The 22,678-nt window shown below is 38.0% G+C and overlaps 1 protein-coding gene across 4 annotated transcripts in view; it reads left to right on the top strand.

The window, feature by feature from the left end:
* Nucleotides 1–22,678, top strand: part of tbc1d22a (TBC1 domain family, member 22a) — a gene marked incomplete at its 3' end in the record, with an annotated part of 122,018 nt that overhangs the window by 76,870 nt on the left and 22,470 nt on the right. For 3 of the 4 annotated variants that reach the window (XM_079262904.1, XM_079262905.1, XM_079262906.1), the window contains exons 11-12: nt 2,253–2,328; nt 11,624–11,751. In XM_079262904.1, coding sequence (XP_079119030.1) covers nt 2,253–2,328; nt 11,624–11,751 — 204 coding nt within the window. Of the gene's footprint in view, nt 1–2,252; nt 2,329–11,623; nt 11,752–19,424; nt 19,513–22,678 lie in introns of those variants that run through there. The other variant, XM_079262907.1, reaches the window with a different exon arrangement.

Here is a 22,678-nt window from a genome sequence, read left to right as displayed (position 1 = left end):
CTGTCAAAATGAAAGGGAAAAATTCGAAGAAATTATTAAAAAAATGCAACAAGGTAATTTTTTCTTTTCTCCCTTTTAAAGCAGCAGCTGCAGATAAAATAAATAAGAGAGCAGGCCAGAAAGGCAGTCGATTAAGGCCAGCTTCAATAATGCAAATGTAATTACTTGCGCTGGCCCTCACACTTGCTTTGCTACTAACAGCATTTACTTGGAAGTGGTTAAAAAAAAAAAGAGTGAGAGTTGGAATGAAGGTGACGAGGGGATGCAAATTAGCAATAAACAGAATGAAGCGAAAGGGCATTTTAAATAGTGACGAGAGAAAAAAAAGGAACGCCATAAAAACGGAGAAAAGAATGTTAGAAAAAGGATTTGATGTGAAAGAAGATGCCAAATGAAATGATAAACAGCTTGACGCCAGGCTTGTTTAATGGACAAATGAAAAACAGAAACTAATTTAATCATTAATAAGATACTCTTAATCGGATTTTCACGATCGGGTTTGATTGTCATGACTACAAAAGTTTATTAGGCAGTTATTGTGAGCCTTTGGTGTTAAATTAAAAATACGTGCTGTGAGCAGTACCTTCCACCCACCTTACATATGTCTGAGGAATGGTGAGTAAATAGGCTTAATCGTGCAAGTGGTAGCAGTGGATAGAGGGATTGAATAATGGAGAAGGTCCACAGAGGGACCTCAGCTCTGCTGTGCCTGAAGGACAACTGGAGTTGTTTATTGCTAAATGACTTCTCCTGCACCATCTCTTTCTCCTTCTCATCTTCTCCTCCCCCTCTCCCTCTCCATCTGAGGGCTAGTTTGCCTCATCAGCTGTTCTCCAACCACACTGAAATGACCCCTCAAGGAAACATAATCCTCATTGTGTTTGTGTGTTTGGTTGTATGCGCACACACACACACACAAAATGCTTACGTGTTGTTCTCGCACGGATTGTATTCTGCAAGCTCAACCAGCTGACGCTGCCAACTCTTGTGATTATGATCAGGCTCCATCATTATGTCTTTCTTTAAAAAAAAAAAAAAAAAAAAGTCTTAAAGTGGAGTTTTCATGTTTTATAAGGCCTTAATTAGTTGTTTTAGTCATAAATATCAAATTCTAGATAATGATCAAATGCTAAATTTAACAGATGTAGATATATAAAAGCTAGTACTTAAGTATTTTACACCCTTTTAATTGTGAATTTCCTATGCTACATTTTACACCAAATACCTGTTGCGTAATTGATTCTGCTGCAGGGCATTGATGGTTTAAACTACAGAAAGATTTTATGCTGCTTTGAATCCCAAATTTGGAAAAGATATATAGTGGTTGAAAAAAAAAAGGTTGGTATGAAGATAATTAGAGTATAGAATAACAAATTATAGCACAGAGTCATTGCCTGTGTTGTCTCATTGTTATTGTTGATGGAAAACAATGATCCAATTTGACAGAAAATCCTGGAATTCCAGGCGTTTAATGACCGAGCATCAGTCCAAATAAAGCAGAATCCGTTTACAGACATTACTGAATATTCCTGTTATGTTGGGGTTATCTATCAGGATTTAGGGGTTTCCCTGCTACAACACACCTGTTTGAGAAGATGGTTAAAGCCTCATTCGAGGTGTGAAATTGCCTTAGTGTAATCAGAAATCTGACTTTTTAAAGGTGCTATGTGTAACAAAATTTAAGATCAACGACAAAAAAATATATTGCTTCAGCAGTTTTTCTTTGGTGTCTTATCACTTCACAAAATAACAAATTAACTATCTTTTAATGAGCCACAAAAGCCTGGTTTCCACCAATAGTCCAGGTTGGGACAGGATTCGGTTTAATAAACCCTGATCTATGTCGTGCGTCCATCGCCAACTGTACCCTTACCCAGAAGGCAGCGTATCAGCTGTACATCGATAGATGTGTCGAACATATCTCATATGTTATATCACCTTCCTTTAATTGCAAAGACTAAGAACATGGGACAGAAATGACATTTTTTTTGTTATTTGGTCACTACTTTTTCAAGATGGCTGTGTTTGTGTTCACCAGTTGGAAAAGCATACTCCTTGTTTTTTTTTTGTTGCTTTTAGAAATTCATAACATTTGAAGCTTTTTAAAAATTCCCTCATGCGTTCACCATAGGAGTCAGCGTGAGGCTTCAAACACCAAAAAACATAAAACAAACCAACTATTTGAAGTTGTTTGACTGTTGCAGATTGAGCCCGAGTCCATATTGACTCTGCCTGATTCTCCTCCTTTTCAGGACAACTATACATTTGCTCAGCCAGGCATCCAGAAGAAAGTCAAGGCCCTGGAGGAGCTGGTCAGCAGGATTGACGGTGAGTCATTTGCTTTGCCTTCTTTCATCCACAATGCTTCCATTTTGACTGGATATCCGCTTAGCGCTTCATGTGTTTCCTGCCTCTTTGTTTCTCCACATTTCCTGTCTTTCCTCTCACACAGCCATACAAGAATCAGAAAACACACTAAAATCACTTTTCTCCTAACTTTTCCTCTCAATATCAACACCTTTATATTTTTTCTTCCAATTCTCCTGCTTCAAAAAGCTTCCCATCCAAGCCTTGCCACCTTAAGCAGATGTGGCATTTGCAGATGTCCATGATGTATTGCGCGAAGCAACGTCTTATCAAAGCAAGCTCTTGCACAGTGGTCATGTTCGGGGCTGACCTTGATGCCGTCCCACTCTGCTGTCACCCGCTCTGTCAGCCAGGGGGAGGGAAGGAATCACCAGCTGCATTCAAATGTATATGTGTGTGTGTGCAAGGAGTTTGAATGTCAGTGAAAGTTAGTGAGAATATACAGGCCTGTCTGACACACGTGCGCACTGCTGCCCTGAAATTTTTTAGACACTACCTGCTGGAGCTGTACGTCCAAATCAGGAGCTGTCGTGTGTATGTAACCTTCTAGGTACCATTACAAAGCAGGTTACAGCTGAAAGAATTTACATGGGGTGGGTATGTCTGCTGACAAGGTTTGCAGCTTTCTAACATTTTTGCTTGCTACTTTTTTGTAGATATTCATTCATTCATTTTCTGAATGAACATGTAAAGGCTGAATAACTCTACTCTGATCTGGCATGTGTTGTAGAAAATAATTACAAATCTGATTAACTCAATGAATGAGACTTTTTTTTCAAGCTCAGAGAACCACTAAGTGTGAGGGCTGTTCTTTTTTTTTTCCCAATCAGACTGTTGGAGTTGGCAGTAGTTTAAACTATACAAACATCTGGTCCCTTGCACTAAAAAATGGTTTATTTTGTCATTGTTTTTTTTTTTAGATAATGGGTCTTATGTAAAGTACAAGAAGTTTCTTTTTTTTTTTTTGTTAATTTTCTTTAGACTAATTAAATAATAAAATCATTTCTGCATTTATCTGTTTGCAAACAGTATCCAGGAGCTGTGTAAAACCGTTCAATTGGAAATCATTGTTTTCCAATTGAAAACAATGATTTTCATTCAGACATATTTAAGCGTTTTGTCTCTTTTAAAAGAGGAGTGAAGAATTTACACATACTCAAAAATGTATGTCATTACTATTTTCTAATAACAAGCCTTATATTGCATTTAGATGCATGCAGCCTTTATAGCCTCGCTAATCCCAGTTAATTCATTAACTTTGCCCACCAACCTCAATGTAGCTTAAAGAAAACGCAGCCACTGCTTTTGCATCATGTCCTGCCTCGTCTTCTCTGCACCCACTCTGGGGTATTCCCAGTAAGCGAGGAAGTGCGAATGACAAGCTCCTGTTGTTTGTTATATGTGTGAAAAGGGCAGCTGCAGACAGCATCCTGACACTGGTGTCTGTCTGCACACGATGTGTGAAAACCTCTGCCATGCGGGATCAGGACACTTAAAGATGTAAATCTGAACAAGCTGCAAAACGTTTTCATTGGGCCAATGAATGGAATGCAAAAAGTCTAATAAAATGAGCTAAAATGCTTTTAAAATCAACACGTCATTGTGTCACACTGACCTTCAGCACAGCATTGTCATGCCTGATAGATATGTCTGAAGAGGTGGGAAAGTCCTCACACCTCAGCAGTGACATAAAATATGACTCAACATTTTTACTGTATCTTATTCCATAAGTGCCCTGTCATCATCGCCCGGCAGAGACATTTTATACCTCGCTAGCTTGACATTACCAGCGCTAATGAGATTACAGATAGCTCCTATCTTGTGTTACAGGATTGTTTTTCACTCTGCTGTCAACGTAGCATCTGTTCTGGGAACAATGGCATCTTATCTCTTCCAAAATTACCTATCAGCACTTATCAGATGCAGGGGTATCCTGACTGGTGTATATTTTGATAGAAGGGGGTTTCTGTCTTGTCACCATAATGGATGACTTGATGGAAATGGACCAGTATTGTTTTCTCGCTCTTCATATAAATTACAAGTTGATTAGATTTAATTCAAAGGAATCGATTTTGTTTTGCTTTTCTTTTTCTCCCGATTTTAGGTGTTTGATATTGTTTTGAGGGAACCAGTCCGTAACATTTCCTGGGCAAATTTCAGTTGTCTTGCCGCACATTTGCTTGTGATTTGTTGGAGCACTTATTGCAAGTAAACAAACCGATTACACTCCATCAGAGTTAGATTCATCTTTACCAAAGGGGATTCTACATTGGCTGTGGTAATCTGATACTGCAGATGGGATATTTGCTGAGAAACTGGAAAGGAAACATACAGTTACCAGTAACAGGGATGAAGCCCTTTAAGATGTTGTTCACCACAGCTCAGTTTTTGCAGAACTGGGTCAGCAAGGAGAGGACGTTCCTGATGTGTTTAACATCACTAAATCTGGAAGGTCTTCTCTGCTTCTTTAAAATGATGTACTCCAGTTCTTCTTTATGTCTACTTCATTGGGGGAAACCATGCCATGCATATATTGTACGCCTACAGAAAGTAAAACAAATTATATAAACCATGCTTTTATAAACCCACCATCATTTATCTAGTATGGCTTATAACACAGAAAGAGGGAGAACAGCAAAGTGTCCTGTGATTTAACGCAGACCACAAGTTAAAGCACTTTAAAAACCTAATTCCAAAGGAAGTTGTCACTGTGTGAAATGTAAATAAAAGCAGAATGCAATGATTTGCAAACCCTATCAACCCACACATTGTTCCCAGAAGAACATAAACAGTGTTTCACATGTTTAAGCTGGGACATATTTCACATTCAAGAGAAAGTCATGTAGAGCTTCACCAGCCTGTGACAACTTATGACTTAAAATTGTGCTGCAAGTTCAGGACAAATTTAAAACATTTTTTATAAGTTTTTATGGTAAAATTATTCCTATCTCCACACAGTGCAGGATCCTTTAAAAATCCTGGATGCATATGGTGAGCCAGAACATCTTCAAAATCTAATTATCTTCCTCATTCCATCTCTGATATAACCTGAATTTTATTTATTTTTTGTTACTTATGTTACTAGGAGACACAGACAATGTAAATTTTATTTATAGCACATTTAAACACTGACAGCATCCAAGGTGCTGTACATAGTCAAATAAAAGTAAAAAATAACAGTGAAAGCATTTAAAACACTGAAAATACAAGGAGAAAATTTGAATAAACATAAAAACTCCAATGCTGTGACCATGATCAGCCAAAGGCCAAAGCAAACAAATGTGTTTTCAGCCTAGATTCAGAATTGAACAGACTCTCAGCAGACTGCACAGTTAAAGGCAGCGCGATCCACAGTTTCAGAGCCACAACTGCACAGACAGCCAAACCAGCACTGCAGAAAACACAACCACTGCCTTGGTAGAGGTAAATATACCTTAATATACAGACTGAAGGTCCCTCCATCTATATGATAGTCTTTCCCTCAGACTTATTTATTTTATTTTTTTACTGGAATTTTCTACCTGGACTCAGAAACCCTTCCAGAAATGACTGAACATACATAGACACTGTGCAATACACACAAGCAGGTTAAGGTTTATCATACAAAGAGGAATCAATATTAACTTCAGCAAGACTAAGCTAAGCCACCCAAAAGACTAGAACAGAATAGGTTTATTCAGTCAGCAATCATCATTTGTAATATAAACACAACAACAAAGCTGCAATAAAGCACATGAAGCCAAACTTTACATACAACTGGAACTGGAGAAAAAAAAATCAAAATAAACCAAAAAGAAAAATGTCAGTCAAGATATTTTTTTACTAAGAGAAAACATTTGGAGCATCACGAAACCCAAAATGGAGCAACAGAGGCTCTGGACTGTGGAGTAGCTAGAATCCTGCATCAGACCAAAACGGGACATTTCTCCCCTAAAACTCCAACATCTGGTCTCCTCACTTCCCAGATGCTTACAGACAGTTGCTAAAAGATGGAAGAAATGCTGCAAATCTTTTTCTTTTTAAGGTGTTGCTGCCAAATTCAAAATGAGCTAATGTTTCCTATAAAATGATGAAATGCCTGTTTTAACCTCTAACATGATGATCTATCTGATAAAAGCCCTGGATTAATGAGCTGCATTCTGCTTTACTTACATTTTATACAGTGTCCCACCTTTGTTGGAATTGTTTAATTTGAATCCAGTTAAAAAACACCACAGTGTTAGCTCAGATTTAGCTGTAAATAAACTGTTTCTTTATCTTTATTCTTTATTGTAAACAGCTGGAGAAATTTTCTCTCCTTGCTTGCCCATCTTTCAAGCTGCCCCCTGTTGTAATGATCCAGTTGCAGTCACAACACTAACTCTCATTAGACTTGCTTGACGCTTGCAAATGTACCTCCTCAAACAACAACAACCACTTTGTCAGCATGTAATGTTTCTCTGATCTCTTTATCTCTCTTTTATCTCAGTCTCTTCATTTGTTGCATGCAAGTGCATTAGTACAAGTTCATCAACATGCAAATCGCTCAAAGGTGAATTTATCTATGCAAATGAGTGGGTGCATCTGCAGAATGCGCTCAGTCTGAATCTGAACAAAAGGCTGATAGTGGGACTCCGATTATTGCTGTAGAAGAAGCTTAAAAGGTCTTTGGTGTCTTTTCTCGAAATTGATAAACCTGTAAAACCATTTGCTTCTGTAAAGCAATAGTGGATGATGGTGGTCGACATCTATTTGATGTGCATGAAATTTCACCTGTTTGATTTTTATTCATTTCTCCAGCAGAGTATGATCCACCATGTTTTCTTTTTCAAAACCGGCCATTTTTTTTTTTTAAAGCTCAACACTGGAGACTTCTTTGCTACCTTTTAACCTGACCTGAGGTCAGTTACATAATTTCCCTGCTCTTCCCACACAATCCTCAGAGATCACCCTTTGCTTATTATGCTGGGTTTTTCCACATGTGCCCGTTTATTTTAAAAAAAAAAAAAGCATCTGTCCTAACTGCAGTGTTTTCATTCTGTAATTCAAAGTGGTAAAGTTTTATTACTACAGGCCAGTCACTGGAGCCATTTGATTTTTAACTGAGAAAAAATATCTAGAAAAAAAAATAAACTGGAAAATATTTGTATGTGTACAACATTTTTCACTGGAACCCATTTTTGGTTAGGTTACTGAGGGAACATGAGCAGCTGTAAATGTGAACTGACAGGAGCATTTTAATTTAGTTTAAGTCAAAGCCTATAATCTCACTTAATTATAAGATTTATTTATTTATACACGAAAGAAAAAAACAAAAACAAAAAAAAAACCCCAACAACCTAGTGTCCACACTACACTTAGGAGCAGAGGTGTTTAGCTCCGGTCCTCGAAGTCCACAATCATGCAGGTTTTCTATGTATCCCTGCTCCAACACACCTGAGTCAAATGAATCAGTCATTTGCTGCGTTTACATGGGAGTTTTAATTCCTGTTTAATTCCGAATAAAAGTTAATTTCGCTTTAAATTGATGAAAAATGACCATTTGCTGCAAAAAGTGAAGTAGTATGCTCGTGCTGAGCTGGTACTTCAAATTTACAATAAAAATAGCGGCGAAACTGGTGCGTATTATGTAGTTTTTGCAAGTTACGACTGAAAAGACAAGAAGCAGAGAGCCAACTTTTTTTTTTTTTATTTCTGGTATACGTCATACAGTCAGAACCCTTTCCAACCCGCCGCTCTATAGAGGAATTAAGCACGGGTGTGTTTAATGTAAACCTTGGTTGACTCCGAATTATGTAAGTCTGATTTATGAATGCCGCATTCAAAAAACATCATGTAACCGTAGCCATTGTGCAGAACTTCATTGGTTGTTGTATCTGAGTTTTACAGTTTACGTGGTCAGAGAGGGAGTAGGGGTGAATGCGGAATACTGAGCGATGGAGTTATTGATTAGAGCAATAAGAGGAAAAAATTGAAAAGCTTTTTGGTTATTTCTACTAATTTTTAGGATACAAGTATTAATTATATTGTTGTTGTTTTTTTGTTTTTTTTTCCTTTTGGTATTATTTGTACTTCTGGACTTGGAGTAAAATAAAAAATAAAATAAGTGAGAGGAAAAAAAAATATCTAGCTGTAATTACATGTTACACCACGGAGAGCATGAAGTCAGGCAGAACTGGCCTCATCAGTAGAATCCAGAGAGAAGCTTACTAGTCACTGTAAAACCTCTGACCTCCCACTGTCCACCAGCTCCAGTCCACTGTGGAGTGCAGAGGAGGAGAACCAGCATGGTGGCCGCAATTCCATGCTTTGAGCAGCAAGTGGGCAGGAGGATCAGTCTCATCAGCCAATCAGTGTCTATGAAACATGTCATTTTCAACCTTACTCAGCCCTTATAACAACCCTACCCAGCATGCTCAGCTCTGTGCCAGCTGGACTGCTGCACATCAGTAATAAGGCTCTAGTTATAGCATTTCATTTGTTTTGCTTTCCTCTCTTCATCTTCTTCTGTTTAATCACTTCCATTCCTTTCTTCTTCCATAACACCTCATAAAAGTCAACCATCCCTTCCAGTTCTCCCCCACCGTGCACCTCTTCCTCTCTGTGTTTAGTGGAGTCGCTAATATTAGGCTAAATAAGTTCATTAGTGTAATTCAACATTGTCTAAAGTAGTTCTGCTCTCTTCCCCTCTGTTAGGCAGCTAGCTCAGATCTGTCACCATGATGCATGCGCCGTTAATGAGCTTTTCTTGTTTATGCCTTTACAGCAGCATGTGATAATTAAACTGCAGAGAGGAGTGTGAAATAATAGCTTTGTGTTTACTTTGCACCCTGCTCATGTGCTGGAGAGTGGTTGTAATTGGTGAACATGCACATGCAGGCAGATAGGTGTCATTCAGGTGCCTCCCCTCTGTGTGTGTGTGTGTGTGTGTGTGTGTGTGTATATGTGTCGTCTTAGTTGGAAATGTCTTGCATAATATTTTACCAATAAATGGCTTATTAAATCTGTAGTTTGGAGTGTGTGTGTGTGTGTGTGTGTGCTTGTCAGCGAGTCCTGATTAAGAGCACAGAGTGTGAGAGAAGAGGATGCTATAGTTCCTCCCTTACTGACTTTTCTCATAGATTTTCTGACAGCTCCATAATTACAGCTCTATTATGAGATGTGTGTGTGCGTGTGTGTGTGAAGGAGAATGAGTGTCATGGGCTTGATGACTATGAAATGAGGAGTCGCTGAATACTGAGTGGTATTTTTAATCTTTTGTTATGTAAAGAAGCATAAAACAAACATTTATCATGAACAGTGAAAGGAACAAAAGCAATCGTTTCTCGGTGTCACAGCCCCACATGCAGCCAGTTTTCAGCTGACATATTAGCCTTTCATCCATTCTTCCCAGTGAGTGTTCTGCCAGCATGCCACGACACCGACACTGACGTTTGAATCCCACACTGAGACCACATTGAGACAGCAGGATGCAAGATGTGATCTTCTCTGTGCAGTTCATGATATATGATATAATCTCATGCCATGCAACCAGACCATAGGTTTATATTTTCCTCTGGGGTGTTCAGTTGAACAAACATGGCCATTTTTATTTCCAACGAGTCCCTAAAAACTCCGTATTTATGCCATCACGCTGTATCGCATCGTTTGCCTTCAGTTTAGGATCAAGGTTTGAGTTTAATTCAAATGCAAAAAATTATTCTGGAGTTTGTTGCTAAAAATCAAACATCTTCATCCCATGTCATAAATGTCTGAGAAATTCGAGTTAGTGCTTGGCTCTGACTATGCAAGTCTGAATTTTTGACCCAGTCAGAGGACAGTTGCTTTCGTGGTTTTAAGCCTTTCCCACAGTTGTTGAAAGTTTTGTAAATCCTGATGGATGAAGCGATCAGTTACTTAACTCATAGCCATACCCTCATTCAGACTTTAATCTTTTGTATTGGAATTACATTAAATGGTATTGGCCCTCCCTAATTAAATGAAAATAGTAAATTAAGAAGTTGAAATCTGTAGAACAAAACTGGTTTAGACCCAGGATACATCAGTAATGTGTTCAGGTAATATAAACCAAGCAGAGCTCTGAGATCCAAAGTCGCAGTCCAGACCAGAGTCCAGACTAAACATGGAGAGGTAGCATTTAGCTGTTACGCTACAAACAAGTGGAACAAACTGTTCGCTTTTTGCCTGGGAAATTTTACCAGGGACCCCAATAGACCGAAAAATCACTTTTGTACACCAACTAATAGTTCAAGTCTTCTTTTATTTGAGCATTTCTTTCAGTACACAAAAGAACAGTGCGGGAAGACTGTATCTTTTCCTCATATTCCTTTAAAATTATGCAGTTAGTTCATATCGGTATATGTCTTTCCTTTTATTTAATTAATGCAGGTTTTCTATATTAGTTGGGTTGCTATTTCGTTGCAAACTGACTTTTTTCTCTCTCTCCCATTGTTTTCGTATCAAAACTAATATCTGTTATTGAGAATCATTCTTACTATAGGAATCATGTTTGAAATTGTAATATTATGATAACCCTACTACCAGTTATTTTTTTCTTAGAGCCCACTCGTGAGAAATGTTTCTTCCTAAATGTTTCATGAGATTTCACATTGTTTTGATTTGAGTGTTTTCTTGCTGCAATAAGATAATCACCTTTAGTCCACAATGCTCTCGCTTGAATCCTGAAAAATCCTCATTAAAAATCACTGAAGCAATACACTTCGTCTTTTTTTTTTTTTTCTTCCTTTTTTTGACAGGGTCATGGCCATTTGTTTCACACAAACATAATGTAGTTTTTATCATGTATGACTGAAGCTGCTGATGTCAGATAAGTAATTAACACACTTCCCATACATCACATATAAACTTGGCCTCTGTCCTCACCTCTGGATGCCACTGACCTACTTTACATGCACTTCAGTCTTCACTGGAGTGACATGCAATTTCTCTGGAGCGTTGCTTAACAATACATTTCCATTTCTCCTCGTGGTTGGTATGAAGCGTTTCTGAGACAATTTGGATAGCTCTGTAATTACATTTCAATTATGAGGAAAAGGCTGCGAATGTGACAGCTATTAATAGAGGAGAGAGTTGGGAAAGAATCTGTCTATCTGCACTCTTGTTACTGTCACTGCTACTATAACTAACTTTTTTTTTTTTCCTTATCTACATTTGCATCTCTTTTCTTTATAAGATTTCCAAAGGACATTATGCTGTGCATGTTGCTATTTCAGTGTAGCAATATTTTTAAAGACTACTTTCATTATTTTTTTGGCAGAGTCTGTGCACCGCCACATGCAACAGTACGAGGTAGAGTACCTGCAGTTTGCCTTTCGCTGGATGAACAACCTCCTGATGAGGGAGCTGCCACTGCGCTGCACGATTAGGCTGTGGGACACCTATCAGGTACAAACACACACACCTGCACACTGACACAGAACATACAGCAAGACTTCAGTTACTGAGATTTTGGTTATCTCTTCATTTCTTTCCATCTGGCCCCGCACGAGTTTTCAAAAACGGGGATATTCTCTGATAATAACATCAATGATTGCCTCAGAATCTGTGCTTTTGTGTTTTCTGGCATTATATCCCAGACAACCCAACAGGATGATGCAACATAAAATAAAACATTTCTGCAAAGGTTTTCAAAGATTGCAGCAAAGTAATGGAAAACTGGGGATGAAGCTGAACTTGCTGTTTTGCCTTAAAGAAACGTTGAGATGTGGTGCATTGTCCATATTTAGGAACTCAGTGATTAATTTTCAAACAAATGTTTTAGTCAGTCTCAAAATGATATATAGTATATTTGAAATGAATACATATTATATATTTATAGATATAATCATTAACACAAATTGTAGAAATAAATTGACTTAAATGTTTGTTTCTTTTTAAATATATTTTCAAAATATCTAGTGAATATTGAATTTGTGCATATCAATTATTAACATAATTGCTCAGTAAATTATTTGAATTAAAAAAAAAAATTGTAAATGTTTTAAATTAAATATTAAGTATCACTATACAGACATTTTAATTTTATTTTCAAGCTATCCAACCAAAAAAATCAGACATTTTCATATTCTGTGACAGATTTATTCCCAACACGTTACATTCTTTACATAATATAGTGACGTTTACAACTGCCTTCAGTCAGAGACTTCTTCATAACTGCTTTAAATAGGACTCATTTGAGTGATCAATCCTGCCTGCATCATGATTTTTTTTCAAATAACTACTTACTCCCAATAAAATATATTTATACTTGATGTAAGTCGCTTTGGATATAAGTGTCTGCTAAATGACTAAAAAATAGAATAGAATGTTTAGTTAAGGATCATCAAAGTTTTAATGAATTTATTTGAATGAAGTTAGCTTCTTACCCATTAAGCAGAGAATGAACTGATGCACTTGCTCAAATTATTCCTATTTGTGCTGCATCAGGTTTTTGTGACAACCATACAGAGGCAAGGCTCTTGAAAATGATCTTTAGATGCAAAGGTGTGAGAAAGAGCACATGCAGGGTTTTTAATAACAACTCAAACAAATCTGGACCTTTGGATCCTTTTGGCCTGTGGCATTTATACAGAGCTTAATAGGCGGAGCCTACAGTTAGGCCAGATTGTTAACCTCAGTTGGCATTGTCAATAACACCTAATGTCTTCTATTGATTCTCTGTGTGTGTGTGTGTGTGTGTGTGTGTGTGTGTGTGTGTGCGCTGGAATGTGAGTCTGGGGCTTGAGCTGAGTACATATAATGGATTTTCCAGTTGATGCAGAGGTGGAAAGTGTAGGACGTGTGACCACATCAGAGTGTTTGATTAGGTGAGACGTGCCGATAGGACAGGAATAAAGAGTTGAAGTAGGATTTCACAAAGACTTCTCTGTATTGGTGACACTTCCAGCTGTGCCAGCTGTTTGAATCAACGTGTATCTTCGTGAAAATGTCTGCCCTGTGTTTCTTCTTGCTACCCGTTTGCACCTTCTTTAACATTTCTGTCATTCTTTACACATTATTCAGACTTGGGACGTACAGGGAAGAGTATCAAATAATACAAAAGCTCTTTTCTTTGACATTTACTTAGATATAAATCTGCCATTTGTTCATGTAATGCTTAGATCAAATGTTACCTTAAGAGCAGAGTAAGGAAAAGAAGAGAAAATCAGGCTGGAAATATGATGTAAAAATGAAAGAACTTGTGTGAGAAAAGACTAGCGTTGAAAAGTAAAAGTTGCTGACAAAGCATGTTCATAACGAAAACAAAATTTGGAAAGACTGCAAAACGTAGAGAAATAAAACATGGGTTTTTTTTTTTGGTTTTTTTTTTTTAACTGAAATACTTAGTTAACTGACATCAAACCATGGCTTGAATTGATAAAAAGCTAATGAATGATGTCTAAAGCTTTTGAACTCTGACTGAACTGTGGGCAACATGACATAGATGGTAACTGACAGATAAAGCCGCATTGTGGCCTGAGCTGAGTTAAAGCATCTTTAGGTTACTGTAAGTTCAGGGTGGAGTGGACCTGTCCTTTTCATACAGGAATCTCATGTCAGCATATTTCCAACAAGGCACAGCTGTACTTTCTCATGGACTTTTAAATGAACAGGAATCATGGGGAGAGATAGGTAAAATGTTTTATCAGGACATCTTGCAAATGTCTTTTGCTTCAAAGTGGACTTAGAATGGATCTAATCTGTCATGCTGACAACACACTACCGATCATTTCCCACTCATTCATGTTGGTAAGGAATTAATTACTGCGACGGACTGGTGAACTGTCCAGTTGTACCCTGCCTCTTGCCTGCTAATTGCTGGGATAAGACCGTGAATTGGACTAAGCAGTACTGGAAATGAATGAATATAATGTGACATAAATGGATTAATGGTAAAGTTTAGTGTGGAGTCTTCATGTTGGGGAAAAATTAAAACAAATAAATGATTCAAATACTTTCACTTCACTCAAATTCCCAGGTATTTCCACCTGTCACAAGTGGTGTAGTTGCGTGCATCACTGCCCAGCTAGCAAGCTTGGTAGCTCCAAGGCGTCTCAGACAACAAGCTGATCCGCCAACGGGCGCGTCTGGAGTGTTTGTGAAAATCTTGTCTTCTATTTTCAGTGTGTACACCCTGTTGCTATTGTAGGACTCCATCTGCTTCTCCTTTTGGTGGATTTAACTTGTAGATTTTTTTTTTTTTTAATTTATCTTCTTCATTTCCGCAAAACAAGTAGTTCTTCACAACATGGACATGTTGAAACTGATAATCATGATAATTACTTCACTAAGAATATTGTTGATGTTTTGCCTCCCTGGCATTGCGTTAACACATCTGTATGCTCCAGACCAGCTGAGATCAAACCGCCTGAAGATCCGTTAATTACAATCATGTGATTAGAGGTTCCTGGAAGTAAAGTTTAGGTTTTCTTACACTGCTTTCACATGTTGTCAGAGTTTTGTTTGATATTTAATGACACAGTCTGCCATTTTATCTGTTGTTTTCCGTCTTCAGCTTTATTTATCTTATCCTAATGCCTGGTCTGGGTCACTTTTACTTTTCTAATAATGTGAAACATTCAGATTGATTGGGACTGTTTCATTACTCTACACTTGATTGTAATTCTACCTCTTGGTAGGAAAGCTAAAAAACAACAATGGTTCAAGGCTAAAAAAAAAAAAAAAAAAAAAAGTCTTTATCAAGCTCCAGCTTCAGTTTGAAGTTGCTTTTAAATTGGACCTTATCCTACATCTAAAAACATCTTTAATGCAAATCCATTCATACCTGTACGAGGGACTAAATGACAGAAAAGGACGTATCCTCCTTGACAAGGGAAAACATTTCTTTGTGTTTGTATGAACAGACACTAAAGACACTGAAATACTAGAACAAGCACGACAACCCCATCCCCCCTAAAAACACTGTGCTGTTTTGGTAACTTAAGTTTCCAAAACAGGACACTGACACAGTAGCTACACACTGGACAAATGATTTTCAGCATCAGAAACTCTTTTCCATCCGAAGACAAATACTTTTTACATCATCATAAAAGACATTACTATAATTAAGCATCACACCAGATAAAACCCAAGACACTTGTGCAAATGTGAGTGGAATTTTGTAACATGGGCTTCACATTTTTCTAATATCTTTTTTTTTTTTTTTTTTTTTTTTAACCTCGAGTCATTTGCTTTAGAGATTTCTTGACTTTAAAAGATATTTTAAAAAAAACAACAAAAAAACTGATTTATCACTATTTTTAATATATTCAAAAGTTAAACACACTGACCAATATAGTACTGCGGTTTTCTCCAGGTGTTCATACGTCAATCAAACCAAACAATTTGATTTCTAAGTAATATAAAATAACAAACTGCATTTGCTTTCATGTATCAGTTTATTGAAAATAAACATACTGAAGTGTAACTCATGCTTACAAGTCCAGAATAAAGTGGACTCGTTCAACATGGACAAAAAAAAGAGAAAACCTAAGAATGAATAATTAAACAGTGTCGTCTCTTCGTCGTGACTCGACTGCAATGCGAGTACACTTTGTTCTTGTAATCCATCTACTAAATATTTGAGGTTTTACAATGCCGTTTGGATTGTAGCTCCAACACACACGTGCATGCATCCTCATAACCTCTCATGCAAGACGCAAATACATACACCTCTTTTGGCAGGTTCTGTCACAGTCTCTCACCTCCAGCCTAACCTGGTGGGGGAACAGGCCATTTCCACTCATGAAACATTCAGCAGAGCTGACAGAAAAGTACAAAGCAGTTGTCTGTTCAGCTCTGCCCTTGTGCTGTTTTTCTGTTCTGCTGTTCTCTCCCTTCCCGTCATCCCTCCACTGAACTCACTTCAGACTGACTGTATTCTTCTGTCCTTTTGTTACCTCCACAACACACAAAGCATTTGAGGCGTACTTGGTTAAAATGACAGTATTAGGCATTTTATTCTATTTTTAATCATTCATATTATGCTGAAAGTTTGGCTGATGGTCACCTTTTTGTCCAGTAAACACAACCCCCTCATATGCAAAATGTGACATTTGTAATTTTTTTGGTTATCTTTAAATGCAAATAATAAATGAAAAAAGACCATTCATTTTGCCACTAAACCTCTGTGTGTGTGTGTGTGTGTGTGTGTGTGTGTGTCTTCCTAGGGAGACTTTAACCTGAGTGTTGTAATGTCTCCGTTGTGGTTTTCTCTCTGCAGTGTAACCATCTGTTCACTAGCCTGATCCAATGCAACACGGTCCTTCTCTTTCTCCTGTCATCTGTCTCTCCACCTGCATTCATCCATCTTTCTGTTTTCCCCCTCTCTTATCACTGTTTTCTGCTTGTCTTTCTAACTCCATCTTAAAAAGAGGTAAGAAAAGAGAAAGGAAGACAAAGCAATTATTCAAAGCAAAACACACACACACACACACACCACTCTGCCTTAGCAGACAGACAGGGACTAAATTATCCCTGTTGCGTGGAGCATGAAATTAGCAAGTAGCTCAGTGTGGCAGCATTAGCATGGATGTTAAAAGGAGATACCGTGACATTTTCAGGTTCTGAAACATGGTTCTCTTTCATTTGGATGGTCGAATTTACCAAGCTGGGAGCTGTTAAGTGTCGTTAGTGACCATGTTTAAAATCTGGGGGAAAGATGTGATTAAATGTACGGCTTGCCGGTGGAATAATGTGGTAATTTACCGCAACAGAGGTCAAGAAGATTATCCAAGAGCAACAGCAGTGACTGAATAAATAAAAACGCACACAAGAAGCCAGATAATGTGTTTTCTACAGATACGTATGCTTTTCTTTGGGGTTATTAATACAACTAGTTTAGAATGTAGCAAAGGTAGATTAAGTATTTATTAATGTAGCCTTTCATAGGAAAAAATTGTGCTGAAAAAATCTGCAAAAAAATTTACAACCATCCATAAAGGCAAAGAAAGAACATATTAGTGTGTGAAATGAAAGTATTGGAAGGGAAAAAAATATTTGCAGTAAGTTCAAGAAGAAAAACATCAAGTAAAATTTTAGGTAAGAACAACACAATAAAACAGCTGAAGCTCTGTACTCGACTGGCTTTAAACATTCAATAAATCAAAACATATTTTAAAATCTGAACATTTCTCCGAATTAAATTCAAATGAAATAAGGAGGAGAAGAAGGAAAGTCTTATATTATCTGCCCCTTTATCACCCAAAAATCACAGGACTGAGACCAAGTTGATAATGTAACTGTGTCCTATATAAACTCTGGGGTGCCATTTTCACCTTGAAAATGACCTCATTTGAACATAAATCAGTTAGAAAATGTATCAAGTGTGATTACTAATACAGTGTATCTGGTAGGGAGACTCTCAGCACTGATAGAAAATTGGGTACTTTTGGCTAATAACTTCATGTGTAGCGGACACCAGCTAAATGTTTGTAAAAGTGACACTTTCAATTTTTGACCAAGTTGTGACCCGAAGCTGCTCTCTCATTGCGTTTGTTAAGATCTGGGATAGGCAACTCCAGTCCCCGGTTCCCACTGTCCTGCATGTTTTATGCCCCCCCCCCCCTCCAACACACTTGGACACATCTGAAGTTCCTGTTAACTTCACTACATTTGTTTTAGGACATTTTGCTGCATTTCTCGTCTTGTCCTCTTTGTTTTCTTATTGTTATGACTTGCTGAAGAGACTCCAATCTCTTTTACAAATACTATCCAATTTATTTGCTTTACCAAAATATGTTTTAGTTACCTGCCATGATATTTTCCAATAGCTGTAAAAAGCAGTTATCTTTATTCGGCTATGAGTGGCTAAAACAAACGGATAGATAGCGGTTTAATGTATATGCACTCAAAGATGAGCCTACATTGTAACTAACAGCTAATGCACCCTCATCCCGAAGTGGACTGGGATGATGCTACATATGGTGGATTTGAGGGAGGCCAAAATGAGCTAATTACAGGTTATGTAATGCATCAGATTGGACTGAAGAAATTATACCAAACATCACTGAAAGATGAAGCTGTATACATTTTTTTTATACTGTCTAACACTTTATTTTTGTCCTTTCTGTATACTTTTAAAACTACAAGTAAAGTGCTTTTGCATTGATCCCTTTCTACACTTAAAATGATAACTTTTACTTCTATCACCATCCAGTCGCAAGTTTTGAATGTGACCTCTCATGAATGTGAATGTAACCTGTGAGTTCAGTAAGGAGGCAGTTTTGCAGTCATCCCAGAGGGAGGTGGCCTTCCTCACTGTCCCTGCCTCCCTTCTGTCTCCTGCCTGTAGTAATGGCTGGTCCCATGGTCACTGCAAACAGTGCGACAGGCCTCTGTAGACAAGACCCTGGTCACACACACGCGCAGACTCACTAACTTACATAACACACACAGATAACATTTCCTTCTTTCTCCTCTGCACATTGGTAAAGCAGACTTGAAATGTGTTGTTATAAAATACCGTTATAAAAAAAAACGACTTGATTCTGGTCATAAATCTCTTTACAATATCTCTTGCTGTACAGTGTCTACATGAATCCTACACTCGTTCCTAGCCTGAAGCAGTGACTTGCATTTAGAAATAGATATGCAGCATGTGTCATTTAAATATAAAACCTAGTGAAAAAGGAGCTGTAAAAGTAGCAGGCAGATGCAGCAGTTCCTCCTATTCTGCTTCTGTAATTGTTACATCACAAGAAATCTGCTCGTTTATCATCTTCCATCCACTCGCAGCACCATCACCTTTTCACCTTGTCTACAGTCGATTCGTCAGAGTATCGCGTTAGTCTCACATGAGTCCGCTTTGTTTCGGAGGGATCAGACCCGTCAGACAGCTAACGCAGCAGTTTAAAGATGCTGTGACATTGCAATACTCCTTTTCTCTCTGCATCCCATGTTCCTTTTTCTCCTCTGTTCACCCTCAGCCTCCTACTCTCTGTTTCTCCTGCACCACCCTCTCTTACACATCTCGCTCTCCCCATCGACTCCTCTCACCGTTCCCCACCCTGATCCTCCTCCTTTCTCCACCCTCACCCTTTACACCCCCCCCCCCCCCCCCCTTTTTTTTTCCCCCCCAGACTTTGATCAGCAGCGCTTGTCAGTCAAAGTCTCGCGTGTCTCAGCCAATATGGCGGCCTTGACGTATGGAGGAAGGAGGACCAAGCATAACAATGGAGAAGGGGAGGAGAAGCAGAGACAAGTTTGACAGAGTCACCTTGAATCTCATGGCAAACTTTATTTAGCTGATCATGATGATGAGAAGGCCTTGAGCTGAAACAACAGCAGCGATGGATGGATGGGTGGTGGATGGATGGATGGATGGATGGATGAATGGATTGGATTGGTGGATGGATTGATGAATGGATGGATGGATGCAGCGAGAGGAGGAAGCAGTTTCAGAAGAGATGTTAAAAATTTGGTTTCTTATCAAAATTCTGTTCAGCATGGAAGAATAAAGTAACAGCTTACAATTGTTTTGCACTTTTGCAAGTTTGAACCTCTGCCCATATTTAATTCTGAGAGGCTGAAATGCTGCTTTCACACACAGTAATATTACCAACTTGTTGAAAATTAGCTTAATTAGTTGTCAAATGCTCCTCCATTTATTTGTCCTATGTGCCAATTACATTTCCAGCCTTGTGTTGCCCTTGTTCCAACTTCTTTTTAACTGTCTTACCCCATTAAATTCAAAATGAGCAAATATATTTTTCATGGAAAAATTTCACTTTTAACTTCACTTTGTTGTTGATCCATTGGGAAAAAAAATTGGGTTCATGACAATGCACAATTTATATTTTGTTCCAACTTAAAGGAATTCATAGAAACCCATCAAATATTTTAACTGTAACATACAACTCTGTGTTTTTTTACCTGTCTGAAATACAGAAGTCATCTTTATTTCACATTTGCCTCATGTGTTTGGCTGATGATGTCATGCTTGCTAGTTCTATATCAATACATTTATTGAATCATTCCACAGCTTTTGATTGTTTATTGTCAAAATATGAAAGGAAAACTTTTCTGTCAGCTTTTTGTTCAATAGATTAAATGAAAAAGGTTTCCTAAAGACTCACAGCTGTTTTCTCACTCTATCTTGTATTATGGAGCTATGCCAGTATGTCATAATCGTCCATTCTGTATTTAAGTGCTGACTGAAAAGATCCAGTTTCAGATAAAGCAAAAACCTGGAGCCGTTTTGTACGTAGTAAACACATGAACTCCATTAAGTGCTCTGATTCTCCTGCAGTTCTCTGATTTAGACATAAAATCTCTTACTGGGAAGGGTGAGAAATAAAGTGAAGAAAAACAGCCATTTTTTCTGTGAATCCAACCAAGACCAAACTTTGAAATTACATGTAAACATCTTAGTCTGATGCAGTGTAGCGTGAAGATCATGCAGACTCAAACTGGTTCAAGGCACTTGTCCAGTTCCCTTCCTTGTCCCTCATTAGAGATAACATGGATCTTAAAAAAAACAATAAAACACACCACTTTAATGCTCTACTCAAAATTGTACTGACATGCTAGTGATTTTCTGCTTGCTTACATGTTTGTCAGTGTGTTTTTACTTACATTTACTCAGTCAATAACCTGTTCATGCACGTATACTGAGTAAAATAGTCAGGTCGAACTTCAACAATAGCTTCATTCAACACAGGACTGCTATTATCATGCTATAGAGTCAGTGCGTAGCTGCAGAAGCATCTCCCAATCTGCATTTTGAATGCTTTGCCACACGAGGGATTGAGTTGTATTAAAGCAAAGTAAACATACAGTCAATAGCTCAGCTCAGCGAAATCATAGATTTGTAGTTAATAATAAATTGATGAAATTGCCAAGATTACTTGCAAATGAAATTTGTTTTCGATGAAGAGTAATCCCTTTCTTATTTGTGAAATATTCTTCTGATATATTAATGAGGAAAACAGAGTAGCAGGTGACAGACATTTGTTGAATGAGACTGAAGGAGGTGACAGATTGTGGCTTGATGGTGAGGGCAGAGGGAGAAATGGAGTGGAATCTAGAAGTCACTGATGCCCTCAACCGCACACACACACACACACACACACACACACACACAAAGTCAGAAGAAAGGAAATTAAAACTTTGCAAATCTTTGGGGACTGATAAACATTGTGCTCCCGTATGCCACTCATATACTCACTCGTCTGTGCTCGCGTGTGCGAGTGTGTGTTTGCTTGCCTCGGTTGTTTGGATTGGAGCTGCGAGGCTACACCAACAAGCCAATCACCTGCCAGTTTACAACTCGCATCATGCCACGCTTCGCTGTTCACAAACAACCCTTTTCTTCTTTTTTTCTTCCCTTTCACCTCTTCCCACATAGTCCCTGTGTTATTTGCATTCTCTGCTGTTGTCTCACACATAAGCACTCTTAGTTGGGACATTTTAGAATTGGTTTAATTAAATTGGGGGTAAAGGAAGAAGCCCAAACAACAGGAGATTCACACAAAGGGGGCAGAGAGGATAGGAAATGGCAAACAATAATTTAATTAAAAGTTTTCTTTTTTTTTTTAATAAGAGCACATCTTTGTTCATATCTGTGTATCTAAGATGAATCTGTTTATTCCTTCCTTCCTGGAGGGAAATTCAATTATCAGAGTAGACGAGCAGTTCCTGTTCATTCCTGTCGAGTTATCGCTCAGTGTTATAAAGAACATAAATGAACATGGTCCTAAAAGAGCTGCATTTGTAGCTGATTAAAATACAGACACTTAAAACCCTGTAAATTAGTTCTAGACTCTGATACACATTGCTAAATGGTTGGAACATGCAATATGTGTATCCTTTGGGTTTCTGCTAACTCGCTTGCACCGAAAGTGGCTCCACAGTATAAGATCTAATTACAGTGTTTGTGTGAATCGTTTTCTTTAACTAAATAATGCACAGGTAGTCAAAATTCAGCATATTTAAATGCAGCAGAGCTGTTGTCTCTGGCACGTACTATCAAAGTAGGCACATGAGAGCACAGCTGCAGAATAATTCATGAGATGATGTGCTTAACTAGAAATTTGAGTGGATTTTCTCCCAAACATCTGCATGAATTCTTTGGTACATTTCCAAACTTTTCATTTCAGGACTTAAACAAACTCATCAGTTTAATGTCCTGCAAAGTTTTTTGGCCACATTCCCATATGTCAAATGAAAAGTTAGTAATTATTCATTTTGCTTTGAGTTTTTTGTTGTAAACATCTATAAACATGATTGCATTGCAAGGCAGTGTCTGCAGGAAAGAGTTTGAAAGGCATCGGGCGGGAAATTTAGCCCCCCCCCCTACCACCACCACCACATAAATGGAATGCTAAGAAGTTAT

The sequence above is a fragment of the Telmatherina bonti genome (assembly GCF_933228915.1).
Source record: "Telmatherina bonti genome assembly, chromosome: 23".
NCBI lineage: Eukaryota > Metazoa > Chordata > Actinopteri > Atheriniformes > Telmatherinidae > Telmatherina > Telmatherina bonti.
Note: the sequence above shows the minus strand (reverse complement) of the source record. Positions and strands in the feature narration are given on the sequence as shown.